Below are 17,500 nucleotides of genomic sequence, written 5' to 3' on the forward strand. Positions count from 1 at the left end.
GCCTCCAGAGACTCCAGAGACTCCAGAGACTCCAGAGCCTCCAGAGCCTCCAGAGCCTCCAGAGACATCCAGAGCCTCCAGAGCCTCCAGAGACTCCAGAGCCTCCAGAGACTCCAGAGACATCCAGAGACTCCAGAGACTCCAGAGACTCCAGAGCCTCCAGAGACTCCAGAGACTCCAGACACTCCAGAGACTCCAGAGACGCCAGAGCCATCCAGAGCCTCCAGAGCCTCCAGAGCCTCCAGAGACTCCAGAGACTCCAGAGACTCCAGAGACTCCAGAGCCTCCAGAGACTCCAGAGACTCCAGAGACTCCAGAGACTCCAGAGACTCCAGAGACTCCAGAGCCTCCAGAGACTCCAGAGACATCCAGAGACTCCAGAGACTCCAGAGACTCCAGAGACTCCAGAGCCTCCAGAGACTCCAGAGACATCCAGAGACTCCAGAGCCTCCAGAGACTCCAGAGACATCCAGAGACTCCAGAGACTCCAGAGCCTCCAGAGCCTCCAGAGCCTCCAGAGACTCCAGAGCCTCCAGAGACTCCAGAGACATCCAGAGACTCCAGAGCCTCCAGAGCCTCCAGAGACTCCAGAGACTCCAGAGATCCAGAGACTCCAGACTCCAGAGCCTCCAGAGACTCCAGAGACTCCAGAGACTCCAGAGACTCCAGAGCCTCCAGAGCCTCCAGAGCCTCCAGAGACTCCAGAGACTCCAGAGACTCCAGAGACTCCAGAGAGACTCCAGAGAAGCCTCCAGAGACTCCAGAGCCTCCAGAGCCTCCAGAGCCTCCAGAGACTCCAGAGACTCCAGAGACTCCAGAGACTCCAGAGACTCCAGAGACTCCAGAGACTCCAGAGCCTCCAGAGCCTCCAGAGACTCCAGAGCCTCCAGAGACTCCAGAGACTCCAGAGCCTCCAGAGACTCCAGAAACTCCAGAGCCTCCAGAGCCTCCAGAGCCTCCAGAGCCTCCAGAGACTCCAGAGACTCCAGAGACATCCAGAGACTCCAGAGCCTCCAGAGACTCTAGAGACTCCAGAGAATCCAGAGCCTCCAGAGCCTCCAGAGCCTCCAGAGACTCCAGAGACTCCAGAGAGACTCCAGAAACTCTAGAGCCTCCAGAGACTCCAGAGACTCCAGAGCCTCCAGAGCCTCCAGAGACTCCAGAGACTCCAGAGACTCCAGAGCCTCCAGAGCCTCCAGAGACTCCAGAGACATTTCCGCTGAGTTCTGGAGTTTTAGTGTTGATGAGTTTTTTTTGATGCTTAAACAGTCTTTATTCCCTCATTTCTATTCTGTGTGTTTTCTTTCTGTCCATCAGTGAAACATGAGTGTGTTTGTACCTTGCTTCCTCCGTCTGGAGCTTCAGCTGCAGCTGCTGTGGAGCTGTTGTTCTCTGGTTCACCAGCAGGGGGCCTCTCTGCTCCAGACAACTGCACACACACAAACACACAAACACACACACACACACACACATGTTCAGCCTGATAAGTTTTATTAACAACAAGACGTAAGATTTGTGTCACCAGAAATCTGTATTTTAACAATATTCATTTAGCTGCCCCCGTCTGTAGTAAAATAATGTACTGGGCTCAGTGAACCTCAGCAGAGGAAAAACTGTACTTAAATAAAAGTAACACTTTAAAATAATATGACACAAGTACAAGAACAAAGTAGTGGTCCAAGAAATGACTAGAGTAAAAAGTATTTGCTACTCAAGTAAGAGTAATTTAATGGACGCTCCTGTGGTGAATAAACTATGATGTGGTGGAATGTAAAATGGAGCAACAGCGCCCCCTGCTGCTGCTGCTGTTCCTCTCAGGTGTGAGTGATTCATTCAGAGTAATGAGGAAGTGTTGAGTCAGTGTTTGTCAGGGCGTCGGACACAGAGGACACAGCCGTGTGAGTCTGGACTCTTTGGTTCAAATGGAGAAGATCTCTGCAGTGGAGGACTTTCTGACCTGTCCTGTTTGTCTGGAGACCTTTAAAGAGCCAGTGTCTCTGGGCTGTCACCACAGCTTCTGCTCCGTCTGTCTACACAACTACTGGGACCAGAACAGCACCAGGACCTGCCCCGTGTGTCGCAGGAAGTCCTCAAAAGAACATCTAGATGTGAACTTTGCTCTGAAGGAACTGACTCTGTCCTTTACACAGAAGGAGCAGGCTCCAGGAGGAGAGAGGCCTGTGGTGTGCTCCTCACACCCAGAGCAGACTCCTCTGTTCTGCCTGGACGAGAGGCGCCCTCTGTGCCCTGTGTGTGAGTTCTCTCTTCACTCGGGGCATAAGGTGGTGTCTGTGGACTCAGCTGTGAGTGAAGTGAAGGAGCAGCTGCGCTCACAGCAGCAGTCTCTGTCCCAGAGGAGAGAGCAGGCCTCACACGCACACACTCAGTGTGAGCAAATACAGGAGCTGGCACACGCGCAGGTGGAGCTCTGTGAACGCCACATCAGGGCGGAGTTTGAGCGGTTACACCGGTTCCTCCAACAGGAGGAGGAGTCTGTGCTCAGAGCTCTGAGACAGGAGCAGAGCAGACAGGCCCAGGCCATAGAAGCACAGCTACAGCAGATCAGGGAGGAGCTGTGTACTATGGAGCAGAACCTCCAGACTGTGGAAGATCTACTGCAGAGACAGAGCGTGGACTTTCTCACACAGTACAGACACACTCACAAAGACACACAGACTCTGCTCTCACAGCACAGCCCACAGCTGGGACCAGGACTCCTGATAAACCAGGCCAAAGTCCTGGCCAACGTGGCCTTCAACGCCTGGAACAAGATGAGAGCCCTGGTGAGCTACAGTCCAGTCACTCTGGACCCAAACACTGCAGGCAGACGGATCCATCTGTCTGAGGATCTGAGGGGGGTGAGATGTCAAGACACTGAACAACAGGTCCCTGAAAATCCAGAGAGATTCTTTAAATATGCCAATGTTCTGGGCAGTGAGGGCTTCAGCTCTGGCTCTCACCAGTGGGACGTGGAGGTGGGAGATCATCTGAGATGGACCATTGGTTTGGCCAAAGAATCTGTCGACAGGAAGAGAGAGAGATCTATCACTCCAAAAAATGGATTCTGGTGTTTAATGCTTAAAAATGGAGAATATTCTGATGTTGTTGGTAAATCTCTGTCCCTGAAGAGGAGACCTCAGAGGATCCGAGTTCGACTGGACTGTGATGAAGGGAAAGTGTTTTTCTTTGACGCTGGTGACATGTCTCTGATCTGCTCTCACAAACACAGATTCACAGAGAAAATGTTTCCTTATTTCGGTGTTGGTGAATCTGGTGACGCTAAAACCAAAGAGATTAAAATATTTTCCAGTGAAGCTCAGTAAAGGACCTACAGACCTTTTTGAGTTGATATTCACTCATTCACAACATCCCAGAAGTACAATTTTGTCTATTTTTATTTTTTTTTAATTAACAAAAAATTGTTTGGATCTGTGGAGTCCTCATCGTCTGGAAGCTCAGAGTTGGGAGACGCTTCACCAGATTCTAGTGAAAAATACTGTAAAAGACTTTGTGTATGTGTATCTGTATGTGTGTGTGTGTGTGTGTGTGTGTGTGTGTGTGTGTGTGTTTATCTGTGTGTGTGTGTGTTTAATCCAAAGCATTATTATTTTTACATAGACTGTGAAGTTTTTGCTGCAGTTGAACTCTGATCTGATTGTAAAGTGTAAATCATAAACTCATGTTCAATAATAAAATAATAAAAGGAGGCGCCGTGTGAGAGGTCTGGTCCAGTCCTGGTTTAGACCTGTTTTAGTCCAGGTTTAGTCCTGGTTTAGTCCTGGTTTAGACCTAATTTAGTCCTGGTTTCAGTTCTGGTTTCAGTTCTGGTAAAAGTCTGATAAAAACTGTCCGTTATCAGGTTATTCGTGCACAAATTACACAGTTACAATGATAATAAACCTTTAATTAATGAAATGTCACTTATTCAGCACGACACAGTTCACAATCAGAGTGGAAAGACACGAGTGTCCTCCTCCGCACTCCAGAACCATAACTACTTCATATATACCAGTGAATATTGAAAATTATCCAAGTCAGTTTATTTATAATCCATGTGTCGTTCGGTCATTCGTTTTTCAAAATAAAACCAAAAATATGAAAATGAAAAAACAATAATTTTCTTCATTATTTGTCTCCAAAGCCAAAGAGAACGACTCCCGTTTCCGTTATTTAAACTGTGACGCTGGACTGAGAACTGTGCAATAATGGAAACTGTGCAATAATGGAAACTGTGCAATATTTTTTATATATATTGTTTGGCCCCTGTGACCCCTACAGTCTGGTGTGTTTATGTTCATGTGTCATGTTTGTCCATTAACTCTGTCAAAAATAAAATGAAATAAAATAAAATAAAAGGCATATCAAACATACAATAAAATAAAATAAAAGGCATATTAAAAATGTAATAAAATAAAAGGCATGTAAAAAATAAAATAAAATAAAAGGCATATAAAAAATAAAATAAAAGCCATATCAAACTAAAATTAAATTAAATTAATAAAATAAAAGCCATATCAAACATAAAATAAAATAAATAAAATAAAAGCCATATCAAACTAAACTAAACTAAAATAAATAAATAAAAGCCATATCAAACATAAAATAAAATAAAATAAAATAAAAGCCATATCAAAATTAACTAAAATAAAATGAATAAAATATAATAAAAGCCATATCAAACAAGTGTGTTTTTCAGGAGACTTTAAACTAGACTTATGGGAGAGGTTCTGATGAGGAGGAAGCACAGTCCAAAGTTTGAGAAGAGACTTTGAGCGGCTCTGAAGTTTGAAATGCTTTAAAAACCAGAAGTTAGTCTAAAATGAGTCGTGTGTTTCAGCGAGAGTCAGTGAAGCTGAGTAAAGACCGGAGTAATCGGGCCGTTTCAGAGCGAGAGAAGCATGAGGTGGAACAGGTCGGACCAGACTGGGCGCGCTCGCTCCGACCCAGAAACAACGAAAACAAGTCTGAGCCCAAATCTCAAATCACTGCCGCGTTTAGACTCGAGACGCCACGGAAACGGGACTCGAGACGCCACAGAAAATAAATCAGACGCCACGGAAAATAAATCAGACGCCACGGAAACGGGACTCGAGACGCCACGGAAACGGGAATCCAAACACATTTAACGTCTGAAACAGTCCGGGAGACGTTTCCAGGTAAAACTTTGAGTTCTACGGGGGGTCGACTGATGCTGCGCTGCCGATGGATTGGTCGACTAAAAAGGGGGTGTGGCTAAAGCTCGAGGGGGAGGGGGGGGGCTCACGCAAAAAAAAAAACCTGAATATTTATGCAGAAAAAAAAACCCGACAGAGAAACAACGAACGACGGAAATGTTCTTGCATAAAAACAGATTCTACTACTGAATTTTTATATAGAAATAACAAAAAACTCCAACTCTTCCGCTCACTCACGTTTCATTTCTGCTGCTGAACCAAAGAAATCTGGATTATATTTGTGAAATTTGACACATTTTGGTTCAACTAAGACACAAACGAACGATTAATCGATCTTGTATTTACTGGACAAAGACAAAAATTTTTATCTGTAACTGGACTGCTTTCTCTCTCTTCCTCTCATCCCTTTCTCTCTCCCTTTCTCTCCTTCTCTCCTTCTCTCTCTTCCCCTCTTCCTCTCTCTCTTCATTTCTCTCTCCCTCTCGCTCTATATATATTCCTCTCCATCCTTCTCTTCCCTCTCCTCTCTCTCTCTTTCTTCCCTTTTCTTCCTCTTCCTCTCACTCCTCCTCCCTCTCTGCCTCTCTCTCTTTCTTATTCTCTCTCCCTTTCTTCCCCCTCTCTCTTCCTCTCCCCCCTCTTTCCTTTCTCTCTCTCTCTTCTTCTCACTCTCTTCATCTCTCTCTTTCTTCTCTCTCTCTTCCCCTCTCTCTCTCCCTCTTTCTTATTCCCTCTTTCCTCTCTATCTCTCTCTCCCTTTCTTTCATCTCTCTTCCTCTCCCTTTTTCCTCACTCTCTCTCTTCTTCTCACTCTCTTCATCACTCTCTCTCTCTTTCTTCTTCTCTCTCTTCCTCTCCCTCCCTCTTTCTTCTTCTTCTCTCTCTCTTTCTCCCTCTTCCTCTCTCCCTCTATCTTCCACTCTCTCCCTCTCTCTCTCTCCCTTTTCTTATTCTCTCTTTCCTCTCTCTTTTTCCTCTTTCTCTCTTCCCTCTCTATCTCTCTCTCTCCCTTTCTTTCCTCTCCCTCTCTTTCTTCATCGTCTGTCTCTCTTCCTTCTCTCTCTCCTCTCTCTCTATTGTGTAATTGCAGTAAAAAAAGAAAAGAAAAAGGAGGTATAACTCTTCATTCGGAGGTAAAACGAGGAGTTTTAAAGTTTAAAACGCAAAATTAAGAACAAAATCCAGTCGAGGACAAAAATACTGAAACTGTCTTTGTTTGTATTTGTTTCCTTTTTCATTTCAATTTCAACTAAATCACGTCTGACCCATTTCTCGTTTTGATTTCAGATGCGGAACATTTCACCCAGATAAAAAAAAATTTTAGAAGCCGAAAATGAGTTCAGACGAAAAAGAGACGCCACCAAACCCAGAGAAAGAATCAGACGGTGCTGCAGCCTGTCAGTCCAAACCCAGGGACAAAGGAGCCCCCAGCGCCATCCGCCTCATCAAGGAAGACTTCGGACTCTTCAAACAAGATCTGCTCAGTATTTTCAAAGATAAAGACGAGAAAACCTCCGAGCCCAAAGACAAAACGACCCTGAACGCGCTGAAAGACGATCTGGATCTGTTCAAAAACGAAATCACCAGTTTCACCGACGACATCACGGGGATCCTCAGGAAGGGGCTGTTCGGAGACGACGCCTCCAGAATAAAAGCCCAGGAACAGAATGAGACGCAGAAAGAGGACTCCTTCAAAATAAAAGCCAACGAGCAAACAGACCAGGGAGGAGATAAACAGGAAGAGGACTCCTTCAAAATAAAAGCCAACAAAGAAACAGAACAGGGACAAGAGGCTGACAAAGAGGACTCCTTCACAATAAAAGCCAACGAGCAAACAGAAGAGGCAGATATTGAGAAAGAAGACTCCTTCAAAATAAAAGCCAATGAACCAACAGAACAGGGACAAGAGGCCGACAAAGAGGACTCCTTCACAATAAAAGAACAAAATGAACACAGTCAAAGTGCAGAGGCAGAAGATTCCTTCAAAATAAAAGCTATCGGACAAATGGAAAAGAGTTCGGACTTTGAGCAAGAGGACTCCTTCAAATTAAAAGCCCACAGTGTCGATGGAGCTGAGATTGAAGACGACAAAGCCTTCAAAATAAAAGCCCAAGATGGAAGCAGAGACGCAGAGGAAGAGGAGAAAAGCGATGAGGTCTGCGTGGACGGGTGGGAGGTCATCGAATTTGAACAAAATGGAAACATGGCCGACCCTGAAAGGACGGGAGCAGGTAATTTATACTCACAGGTTTCAGAATGTTGAAAAAATAGGCCTGTTGTCATAGCGACTGATAATTTAAAACTAAATATCAAACAGTTTGAACAGTGGAAAGTCCTCAAACTGTTGCCTGTAACAGGAAGCTGAAATCTGTGAATCAGTATTTTGCAGTGACGTCACAATGGGAAAGTTGTACATTAGAGCATAGAAACCTGAACAAAGGCCGACTGAAATCTGACCGAAGTCCGACTGAAATCTGACCGAAGTCCGACTGAAATCTGACCGAAGTCCGACTGAAATCTGACCGAAGTCCGACTGAAATCTGACCAAAGTCCGACTGAAATCTGACCGAAATCTGACTGAAATCTGACCGAAGTCCGACTGAAATCTGACCGAAGTCCGACTGAAATCTGACCGAAATCTGACCGAAATCTGACCGAAGTCCGACCGAAATCTGACCGAAGTCCGACTGAAATCTGACCGAAATCTGACCGAAGTCCGACCAAAGTCTGACCGAAGTCCGACCAAAGTCCGACCAAAGTCCAGGCTCAGACTTTGGGCTCAGGTCAAACTCGGACAAATATCCGAGTCTGACCTGAGCCCAAATATAAATTCTAAATATTTATCCAAACTTATTTAGAACTTAGAAGGGATTTTGGGCTCAGGTCAGATTCTGAATTTTCAGAGTGATAAAACATTCGAAATGTAAACTTAAAAACAGTTTAGGCTGTTATGTCGGAGCCTGTTTCATTTGATGCAAGTGTTTTTGTGATAAAAAAAAATAAAGAGAAAATTTGCTCTAGAGTATAAGTCACACCAGCCAAAAAATGTGTAATGAAGAAGAAAAAACATATATAAATCACACTGAACTACAGTATAAGTCACACTTTTGGGGGAAATTTATTTTACAAAATCAGAGACCAAGACCTCGGCTTGGAGTCTGTGGTCAGTTTTTGGGACATGGTTGTTCGTGCTCTGATAGAGATGGTTGTGTTGCATGAAGCAGTAACACAAAGAAGCTCCTCCCACATCACCTTGGCAACAACCCAGGGCATAGAGACGTAACTGCACCAGTGGCACATTGTTCAGCTTTTAAAGGTTGTATGGAGGATTTTTTTTTTTTGTTTCAAATTGTCAATGAAAGTTTAAAATACCATTACAGAGACGAAGCAGCTTTGTAATTATGATGACCAAAAAAAAAAAAACTATGAAAATCTATCAACTGTGGACGCAGTGAGACGAGATAAACATCAGCCAATAGAAAACGAGGCTGCCTCATTTCCTATGGGCTGTTAGGTTGTCAATCAAACTCCCTACTTTTTTAGTGTAACTGACTCTTTGGCGCGCGGGGATTACGTGGTTTATGCGACGCTTCTTAGAGGCTTTTTCAAACTGTCGCTTCCTCACAATTCGCACAAAGTTTGTCGCGACGGCGGACGAGAATCCACGAGCAGTTCGCCGCAAAAGAAAGTCCGTTTTTGAGGTCGCTGAAAGAAGAAGAGAAGAAGGAGAAAAGGAGCGAAGACAAACCGAGGGGATTCTTGGAGATTCCTTCCAGCGACGGCGCGACTGAAGCAGACGAAGGGTCTAAAAACTGACGCGTCGGTCGCTAAATTATTTCTAGACAGGAAACTTCAACAGTAATTCTGAACACGAACTTAATGTAAACAAGCGTGATTTCTAGAGTAAAAAAGGACTGTCGCTGTATTTCTCTTTCCTTAAAAAAGCCTCTATACAACCTTTAACCCGCGGTGAGCAGATTTTTTTTTTTGTTTTCTTCATTGCAGTTCAAGAATCCTCCACTTTTCTCCAGTCCCACACAAGTTTCTCTCTGTCTGATTTTGTTTTTGGGGGCATCTGTGTTCAGTCTTGCTCAGTCGTCTTTATAAGTTTGTTTAAATGTTAAATTGTTCAGTGGTGCAGAAGTGACAGGAGCAGCAGAAACTGACACACAAGACTAGAGCGCCCCCTGTCGGCTTCGGTGTGAAAATAATGAATAAGTGAAATTATATATTTTAATACATAAGTCACAGGAAACACTCAAACCAGGAAAAAAAGTGCAACTTATAGTCCGAGAAATACAGTATTATTTGCTATTTTGAAATATTTAAATTGAGGAAAAGTAACGCGGTGATGAGGCACGAGGGCTAACCACTCTGCCACTGCGTCTGCCGCTCTCTTACAGCAGTTTTGGTTTTCAGGTGGAGGTGGTGGACGATCCAGACCGTCCGGCGTCGATGAAAACGAGTCAGACCTGGACCCTCTGCTCTCTCTGTCGTCCGGACTCAGCCTCCTCCCGCTCCGGAACGTCGCTCCGGAACAACGGTCCGACAAACACTTTTCTCCACAGAAAGATGTTATTTGTTATTTGTTGTTTTGTTTGGAATGTTTCATAAATCAAACCGGAACAAGAAACAGGTCAGATCAGACATGAAAGCTTTAATTCCGAATAAAAATGAAAAAGTCCATGTGAATCTATGTACTGAATTCCTAATAAAAATGATTATTCAGAATTAAACTTAATTTAATTTTTTTGCTCGTCACGTCGTCCTTCTGACGCGTTGATCCGGACGATTCAGCTCTCAGACGTGAACATCTTTGTCAGACCAGCTGCAGTTAGATATTTGGTTTTTGTTTTTTGTTTTTTTTTTACACTTCCAGATCATGAAACATTTTATTAAACGAGTGAAATTTGAGTTTGTTAAAATAGTGACAGATTTTTCTTCTGCAGAGTTTCGCTCGAGGACGACGTTTGGTCAGTGAAAAACTGTGAGTAAAAACTTTTTAAACTTTTAACTTTAAATCTCGAGACTTTAGTGCAAATCGTGACGAGGCGAAATGTTTGTGGAAGTGGAAGTAGTTCGTCTCCACGGAAACGGTCATTTAAAGCTACGGTCTGTAATTTACACAGGCCTGTTGTATTCTCACGTGTCACCACTAGAGGCGCTGTACGTGACAGAAGGAGATCAGAGAGGAGACAGGTGAGGGCAGGGGGAGGGGACAGGTGAGAGGAGAGAGGAGGAGACAGGTGAGAGGAGAGAGGAGGAGACAGGAGAGAGGAGGAGACAGGTGAGAGAGGAGAGGGAGGAGAGGAGACGGAGACAGGTGAGAGGGAGAGAGGAGGAGACAGGTGAGAGAGGAGACAGAGAGGAGGAGACAGGTGAGAGGAGGAGACAGGGAGGAGGAGACAGGTGAGACAGGAGAGGAGAGAGGAGGAGGAGACAGGTGAGACAGGTAGAGAGGAGGACACAGGTGAGGAGGAGGAGACAGGTGAGAGAGGAGGACACAGACAGGTGAGAGGAGGAGACAGGAGGAGACAGGTGAGAGAGAGAGGAGACAGGTGAGAGGAGAGGAGAGAGAGGGAGGAGAGAGGAGAGAGGAGGAGACAGGAGAGAGAGAGGAGACAGGTGAGGAGAGGAGGAGACAGGTGAGAGGAGAGGAGACAGGTGAGAGGGAGGAGACAGGTGAGAGAGGAGGAGACAGGTGAGAGAGGAGGAGACAGGTGAGAGGAGAGGAGAGAGGAGGAGACAGGTGAGAGAGGAGGAGACAGGTGAGAGGAGAGAGGAGACAGGTGAGAGGAGAGAGGACAGGTGAGGGGGAGGAGACAGGTGAGGGAAGGGGGGAGGAGTCAAATTTGACTGTCACCTACTGGAAAAAAAAAAAGTAATAAACTGCATTAACTGGCCAAAGAAAAAAATACGTGTCGATAATTTGAGCACGGTCGCAGGGTCGCCTCTCCACAGATCTGATCGGTCACCTCTCCCTCTCTCTCTCTTCTGCAGTCGCTCAGTACTTGACCTTTGACCCGAACACAGCGAACTCGGAGCTGGTTCTGTCGGACGGAAACCGAACGGCGCGACGCGAGTGGAGCTGCGGCCGCACGACGCATCATCAGCCGAGCGACCACGCCCCCCCGGAGCATCCGGAGAGGTTCGAGCACTGCCCCCAGCTGCTCTGCCGGTAATGTCCCGCAATGAGGCTTTAATGTCCCGCACTGAGGCTTTAATGTCCTGCACTGAGGCTTTAATGTCCCGCACTGAGGCTCTAATGTCCCGCACTGAGGCTTTAATGTCCCGCAATGAGGCTTTAATGTCCCGCAATGAGGCTTTAATGTCCCGCACTGAGGCTTTAATGTCCCGCACTGAGTCTTTAAAGTCCTGATCTAATGTCCCGCACTGAGGCTTTAATGTCCTGCTCTAATGTCCCGCACTGAGGCTTTAATATCCCGCACTGAGGCTCTAATGATCCGCACTGAGGCTTTAATGCCCTGCACTGAGGCTTTAATCTGCTCTAATGTTCCGCACTGAGGCTTTAATGTCCCGCACTGAGGCTTTAACGTCCCACACTGAGGCTTTAATGTCCCACACTGAGGCGTTAATGTCCCGCACTGAGGCTTTAATGTCTCGCACTGAGGCTTTAACCTGCTCTAATGTCCCACACTGAGACTTTAACCTGCTACAATGTCCCGCACTGAGGCTTTAATGTCTCGCTCTAATGTCCTGCACTGAGGCTTTAATGTCCCGCATTGTGGCTTCAATGTCCTGCACTGAGGCTTTAATGTCCCGCTCTAATGTCCTGCACTGAGGCTTTAATGTCCCACACTGAGGCTTTAATGTCCTACTCTAATGTCCCGCACTGAGGCTTTAATGTCCCGCACTGAGGCTTTAATGTCCTGCACTGAGGCTTTAATGTCTCGCACTGAGGCTTTAACCTGCTCTAATGTCCCACACTGAGACTTTAACCTGCTACAATGTCCCGCACTGAGGCTTTAATGTCTCGCTCTAATGTCCTGCACTGAGGCTTTAATGTCCCACACTGAGGCTCTAATGTCCCGCACTGAGGCTTTAATGTCCTGCATTGAGGCTTTAATGTCTCGCTCTAATGTCCTGCACTGAGGCTTTAATGTCCCGCACTGAGGCTTTAAATTGCTCTAATGTTCCGTTCTGGGAGGGCATCTGAGTGTTTTGTCGTTGCAGGGAGGGGCTCCTGGACACCGTGTACTGGGAGGTGCAGTGGGCGGGGGGCGTGGACGTGGGCGTGGCCTATAACAGTCTGTCTCGGGGGGGGGCGGTGCCTGAGGGGCTCCTGGGGCAGAACTCCGCCTCCTGGAGTCTGGAGTGCAGCAGCGGCAGTTACACGCCCTGCCACCGGGGGCGCAGGTGAGTCCCGCCCACAGACTCAGACCAAGACTCAGACTCAGACTTAGACCTGGACTCAGACCTGGACTCAGACTCAGACTTAGACCAGAGACTCAGACCAAGACTCAGACTCAGACTTAGACCTGGACTCAGACCTGGACTCAGACCTGGACTCAGACTCAGACTTAGACCAGAGACTCAGACCAAGACTCAGACTCAGACTTAGACCAGAGACTCAGACCAAGACTCAGACTCAGACTTAGACCAGAGACTCAGACCTGGACTCAGACTCAGACTTAGACCTGGACTCAGACCTGGACTCAGACTCAGACTTAGAACAGAGACTCAGACCAGGACTCAGACTCAGACTTAGACCAGACTCAGACTCAGACTCAGACTCAGACTTAGACCAGAGACTCAGACCAAGACTCAGACTCAGACTTAGACCAGAGACTCAGACCAGGACTCAGACTCAGACTTAGACCAGAGACTCAGACCAGGACCAAGACTCAGACTTAGACCTGGACTCAGACTTAGACCAGAGACTCAGACCAGGACTCAGACTCAGACTTAGACCTGGACTCAGACCTGGACTCAGACTCAGACTTAGACCTGGACTCAGACTTAGACCAGAGACTCAGACCAAGACTCAGACTCAGACTTAGACCAGAGACTCAGACCAGGACTCAGACTCAGACTTAGACCAGAGACTCAGAAGACCAGACTCAGACTCAGACTTAGACCTGACTCAGACTCAGACTCAGACTCAGACTCAGACTCAGACTCAGACTCAGACTTAGACCTGGACTCAGACCTGGACTCAGACTCAGACTTAGACCTGGACTCAGACTTAGACCAGAGACTCAGACCAGGACTCAGACTCAGACTTAGACCTGGACTCAGACCTGGACTCAGACTTAGACCAGAGACTCAGACCAGGACTCAGACTCAGACTTAGACCTGGACTCAGACCTGGACTCAGACTTAGACCAGAGACTCAGACCAAGATTCAGACTCAGACTTAGACCTGGACTCAGACCTGGACTCAGACTTAGACCAGAGACTCAGACCAAGACTCAGACTCAGACTTAGACCTGGACTCAGACCTGGACTCAGACTCAGACTTAGACCTGGACTCAGACCTGGACTCAGACTCAGACTTAGACCTGGACTCAGACCTGGACTCAGACTCAGACTTAGACCAGAGACTCAGACCTGGACTCAGAATCAGACTTAGACCAGAGACTCAGACCTGGACTCAGACTCAGACTTAGACCTGGACTCAGACCTGGACTCAGACTCAGACTTAGACCAGAGACTCAGACCAGGACTCAGATTCAGACTTAGACCTGGACTCAGACCAAGACTCAGACTCAGACTTAGACCAGAGACTCAGACCAAGACTCAGACTCAGACTTAGACCAGAGACTCAGACCAGGACTCAGACTCAGACTTAGACCTGGACTCAGACTCCGACTTAGACCAGAGACTCAGACCAAGACTCAGACTCAGACTTAGACCAGAGACTCAGACCAGGACTCAGACTCAGACTTAGACCTGGACTCAGACTCCGACTTAGACCAGAGACTCAGACCTGGACTCAGACTCAGACTTAGACCTGGACTCAGACCTGGACTCAGACTCGTTACTGCAGATTAAATTTAGCCGGTTTAAATCTTCCTGGTTTGATCCTCGTGTTTCTTCTGCGCAGGTTTAAGTCCGTGAGCCCTGAGCCCTTCTCTCAGACCGTGGGCCTGTTCTTGGACTTCGAGGCCGGGTCTCTGTCCTTCTTCTGTGTGTCTCCTGGGTCCATGCAGCACCTCCACACGTTCAGCGCGTCCTTCACCGAGCCGCTGTACCCGGGCTTCTGGCTCTGGTCGTGGGGAGGCTCAGTGACGCTCAGTCAGGTGGAGCTGGGCTGGGAGAGGCTCCTGCAGTGAGTCTGTCTGCACGCGACGGTTTTAAAACTAACGCCGCCCGATGAAGACGAGAGGAAAGAAGAAGGTCTGACACTGAAGCGGAGGAGACACGTGTCGCTCTTTAAAGCAGCAGAAACGAAACAAACAAAGCGGCTGTGTGACATTTTATCAACAACTGGACCAGATTTTGGGAGACAAGCCCAGAGTTTAGGCGACTTCTGTAAACACTGAGCACACTTTTGGGACATTGAAAGTTCACACACAGTCACATTTAACTGGAAATGTGAATGACCTCGCAAAAAAAATCTAATTTCACAAAAAATATTCAAATTGAGCTTTAAAGGTTGTATGGAGGATTTTTTTTTTGTTTCAAATTGTCATTGAAAGTTTAAAATACCATTACAGAGACACAGCGGCCTTTTAATTATGATGACCGAAAAAAAAGAAAGAATGAAAATCTATCAGTTGTGGACGTAGTGAGGCCAGATAAACATCAGCCAATAGACAACGAGGCTCCCTCTTTTTCTATTGGCTGTTGGGTTGTCAGTCAAACTCCCTACATTTTTAGTGTAACTGACTCATCGGTGCTCGGGGATCACGTGGTTTATGCAGCGGTTCTTTGAGGCTTTTTCAAACTGTAGCTTCCTCGCAATTCGCACAAAGTTTGTTGCGATGGCGGACGAGAATCCACGACCAGTTCGCTGCAAAAGAAAGTCCGAAGGGTCTAAAAACTGACGCGTCGGTCGCTAAATTATCTCTAGGCAGGTCACTTCAACAGTGATTCTGAACATGCACTGGATGTAAACAAATGTGATTTCTAGAATAAAGAGGCGGGAGGAGATGTTTCTACTGAGGAAGGTGGAGTCACACATGCACAACATTTGAAAAAGGACTGTCGCTGTATTTCGCTTCCCTTAAAAAATCCTCTATACAACCTTTAAGTCCTGGGGTCTGAACGTAGACTTAGGGTTTGTCTCTGACCTGTAGTTGTGTCTCCTGAGCTCCTCGGGCCTCCTGCAGTTCTCTCTCCAGCTGCTCCAGACGAGACACTCGCAGCTGAAAAACAAACACAGAGTCAAAACTGTGACCATGAATCACCAGTCCAGGTCTAAACCTGGTCTAAGAAGTTGTGTGTCTGGTTTTGGACTAGATTAGAACCAGTCGGGTTATAGCCCAGGGCTCGTTCTAGTCCTGGTCTGGTTCTAGTATTGGTTCTGACCTGGGTGCGTTGGACCATCTGGTCTTGGGTCCCGAATCGTTCTTCCATCACAGAACGAACCTGCTGCACCTCGAACTCCAACTGGTGCCGGATCTGATCCATCTGCAGCGAGAACTGGAAACAAAACAAATAAACAAATAAATAAACAAATAAATAAACAAATAAATAATCAGATAAACAGATAAACGTGTTTGTGTGACTCACGGTGTCGATCCGGGGCAGTTGGGCCAGTCTCTGGGTCAGAGCCTCGAGTTGAGAGAAAAACCAGCAGCGCTCCCTCTCCTCCTGATCCATCTGCCCCAGGAGCAGGTCCCTGAACGCAACACAAGAAGAACATCTGAGACACTTAAGGACACAAGAACGACTCGTGCGTCCAAGGTGCTGACGCCAGATTCTGACACGTTTGTCTGGCTGGTTAACGCGCCGCGTCAGCCAGGGTCTAAACCAGTGTCATTAGTGGAGTAAAAATATAAACACGCCGCAGCTGCTGAGCTGATCTCCTCCTCTGATGGTTTTATGTCATAAAAACACTAAAATCTGTCTCAGTCTGGTCCATCGTTCGGGAAAAGACCAGGAAATGGCTCTTGTTTCCAGGGAAACGGACGACCTGGACAAAGCATCAAGTATTTTTTTCCCGTTTGTCCCAAGACTCGAACTGAACTCAAATTCAAAGGCGTCGAACTCGAGGCGTCCAGCGTGTTTTTTGACGCTGCCGTCTGAACGCACCTTTGGACTGTCCCGGGTGAACAGGGACGTCTGGTCGCTCTGCTCGTGTTGGATAAATGATGCACTGGATTTAGGATATTTGTCAGGACTGTGTGTCCACAAGGAAAAGAAACAGCCTCAGGTTTGACTGCCCCAAATTTAACACTTTTTAAAGACCTTTTTAAGACCTTTTTAAGACCTTTTTAAGACCTTTTTAAGAGCGCTTAAATGAAAATGAAGACCAACATCACACCCATTATCCAATTCTAATAATGACCATTACTCACGGCTTTAAATAACAAAAAATACTTTCATTATAAAATCTCATTCGCATTCATTTATAGTTGTGTGCGTTGTTTGTAAAATGGCCAAAAAATTATTTACAATATTGTAACAAGACAAACTAAGTCTTGTTTGCTCATATTCCAAATGAGACGTTCATTCATGTTACGTTATTTCACGCGTTGTTTTTTTCCTCCCTCTGTTTAACATCACACTGCAGCTCGGTTGAGTAAACAAAAAATAGGCAAATGAAATTTAAGAACTTTGTGAAAAAAATAAGACTTGGACAACAGAATTTAAGACTTTTAAGCCCCACATCTGCTTTTTTCTGTTTCGTCGTCTCCCAAATCTACGTTCTCTCTCGTCCAATCACTTCACTCTGGTGTTTAGCTCCTCCTTCAGCCTGACCCTCAGCGTGACCCCCCCGTGACCCCCATGACCTCTGACCTCTCCTTGTAGAGCTCGTCCAGGCGCTCGCTCGCTCTGCCGTCGGCTCCGCCCATCAGAGCGATTTTGGGCGGGGCTCCGTCCAGGAAGTGATGCGGCAGGATGAGGTCGTCGTCGGGGGGTTTCCGCGACGACAGGGCGGGGCAGGCGGAGGGGGCGGGGCAGGGCCAGCTCTAGCCCCGCCCCTCCGAACCCCGCCCCCAGCTCTAGCCCCGCCCCCAGAGCGCGCAGGTTGTGAGGCTGGTGCTTGAGCTCGTAGTAGTTGGTCAGGTCCATGTGCAGCTCTGACACCACAAACACAAACACAGATCAACAACAGTCACTTCAGGTGTGACGCTAACTGAACGCACTGCTCTGTCTGAAACTTTACTCTTTATTTAAACACAATCTGACCATAA

The 17,500-nt window shown here is 46.8% G+C and overlaps 1 protein-coding gene across 1 annotated transcript in view; it reads right to left on the reverse strand.

Moving 5' to 3' along the window:
• The window catches only part of apc2 (APC regulator of WNT signaling pathway 2), a 39,782-nt gene that overhangs the window by 17,476 nt on the left and 4,806 nt on the right, over nucleotides 1-17,500 (reverse strand). The window contains 6 exon segments of the mRNA XM_020932020.2: nucleotides 1,340-1,429; nucleotides 15,431-15,505; nucleotides 15,669-15,782; nucleotides 15,873-15,981; nucleotides 17,103-17,261; nucleotides 17,263-17,386. Of these exon segments, the coding sequence (XP_020787679.2) occupies nucleotides 1,340-1,429; nucleotides 15,431-15,505; nucleotides 15,669-15,782; nucleotides 15,873-15,981; nucleotides 17,103-17,261; nucleotides 17,263-17,386 (671 nt within the window).

This window comes from Boleophthalmus pectinirostris, unplaced genomic scaffold (genome assembly GCF_026225935.1).
Source record: "Boleophthalmus pectinirostris isolate CB_2022bp ecotype Guang Dong unplaced genomic scaffold, ASM2622593v1 HiC_scaffold_7, whole genome shotgun sequence".
NCBI lineage: Eukaryota > Metazoa > Chordata > Actinopteri > Gobiiformes > Gobiidae > Boleophthalmus > Boleophthalmus pectinirostris.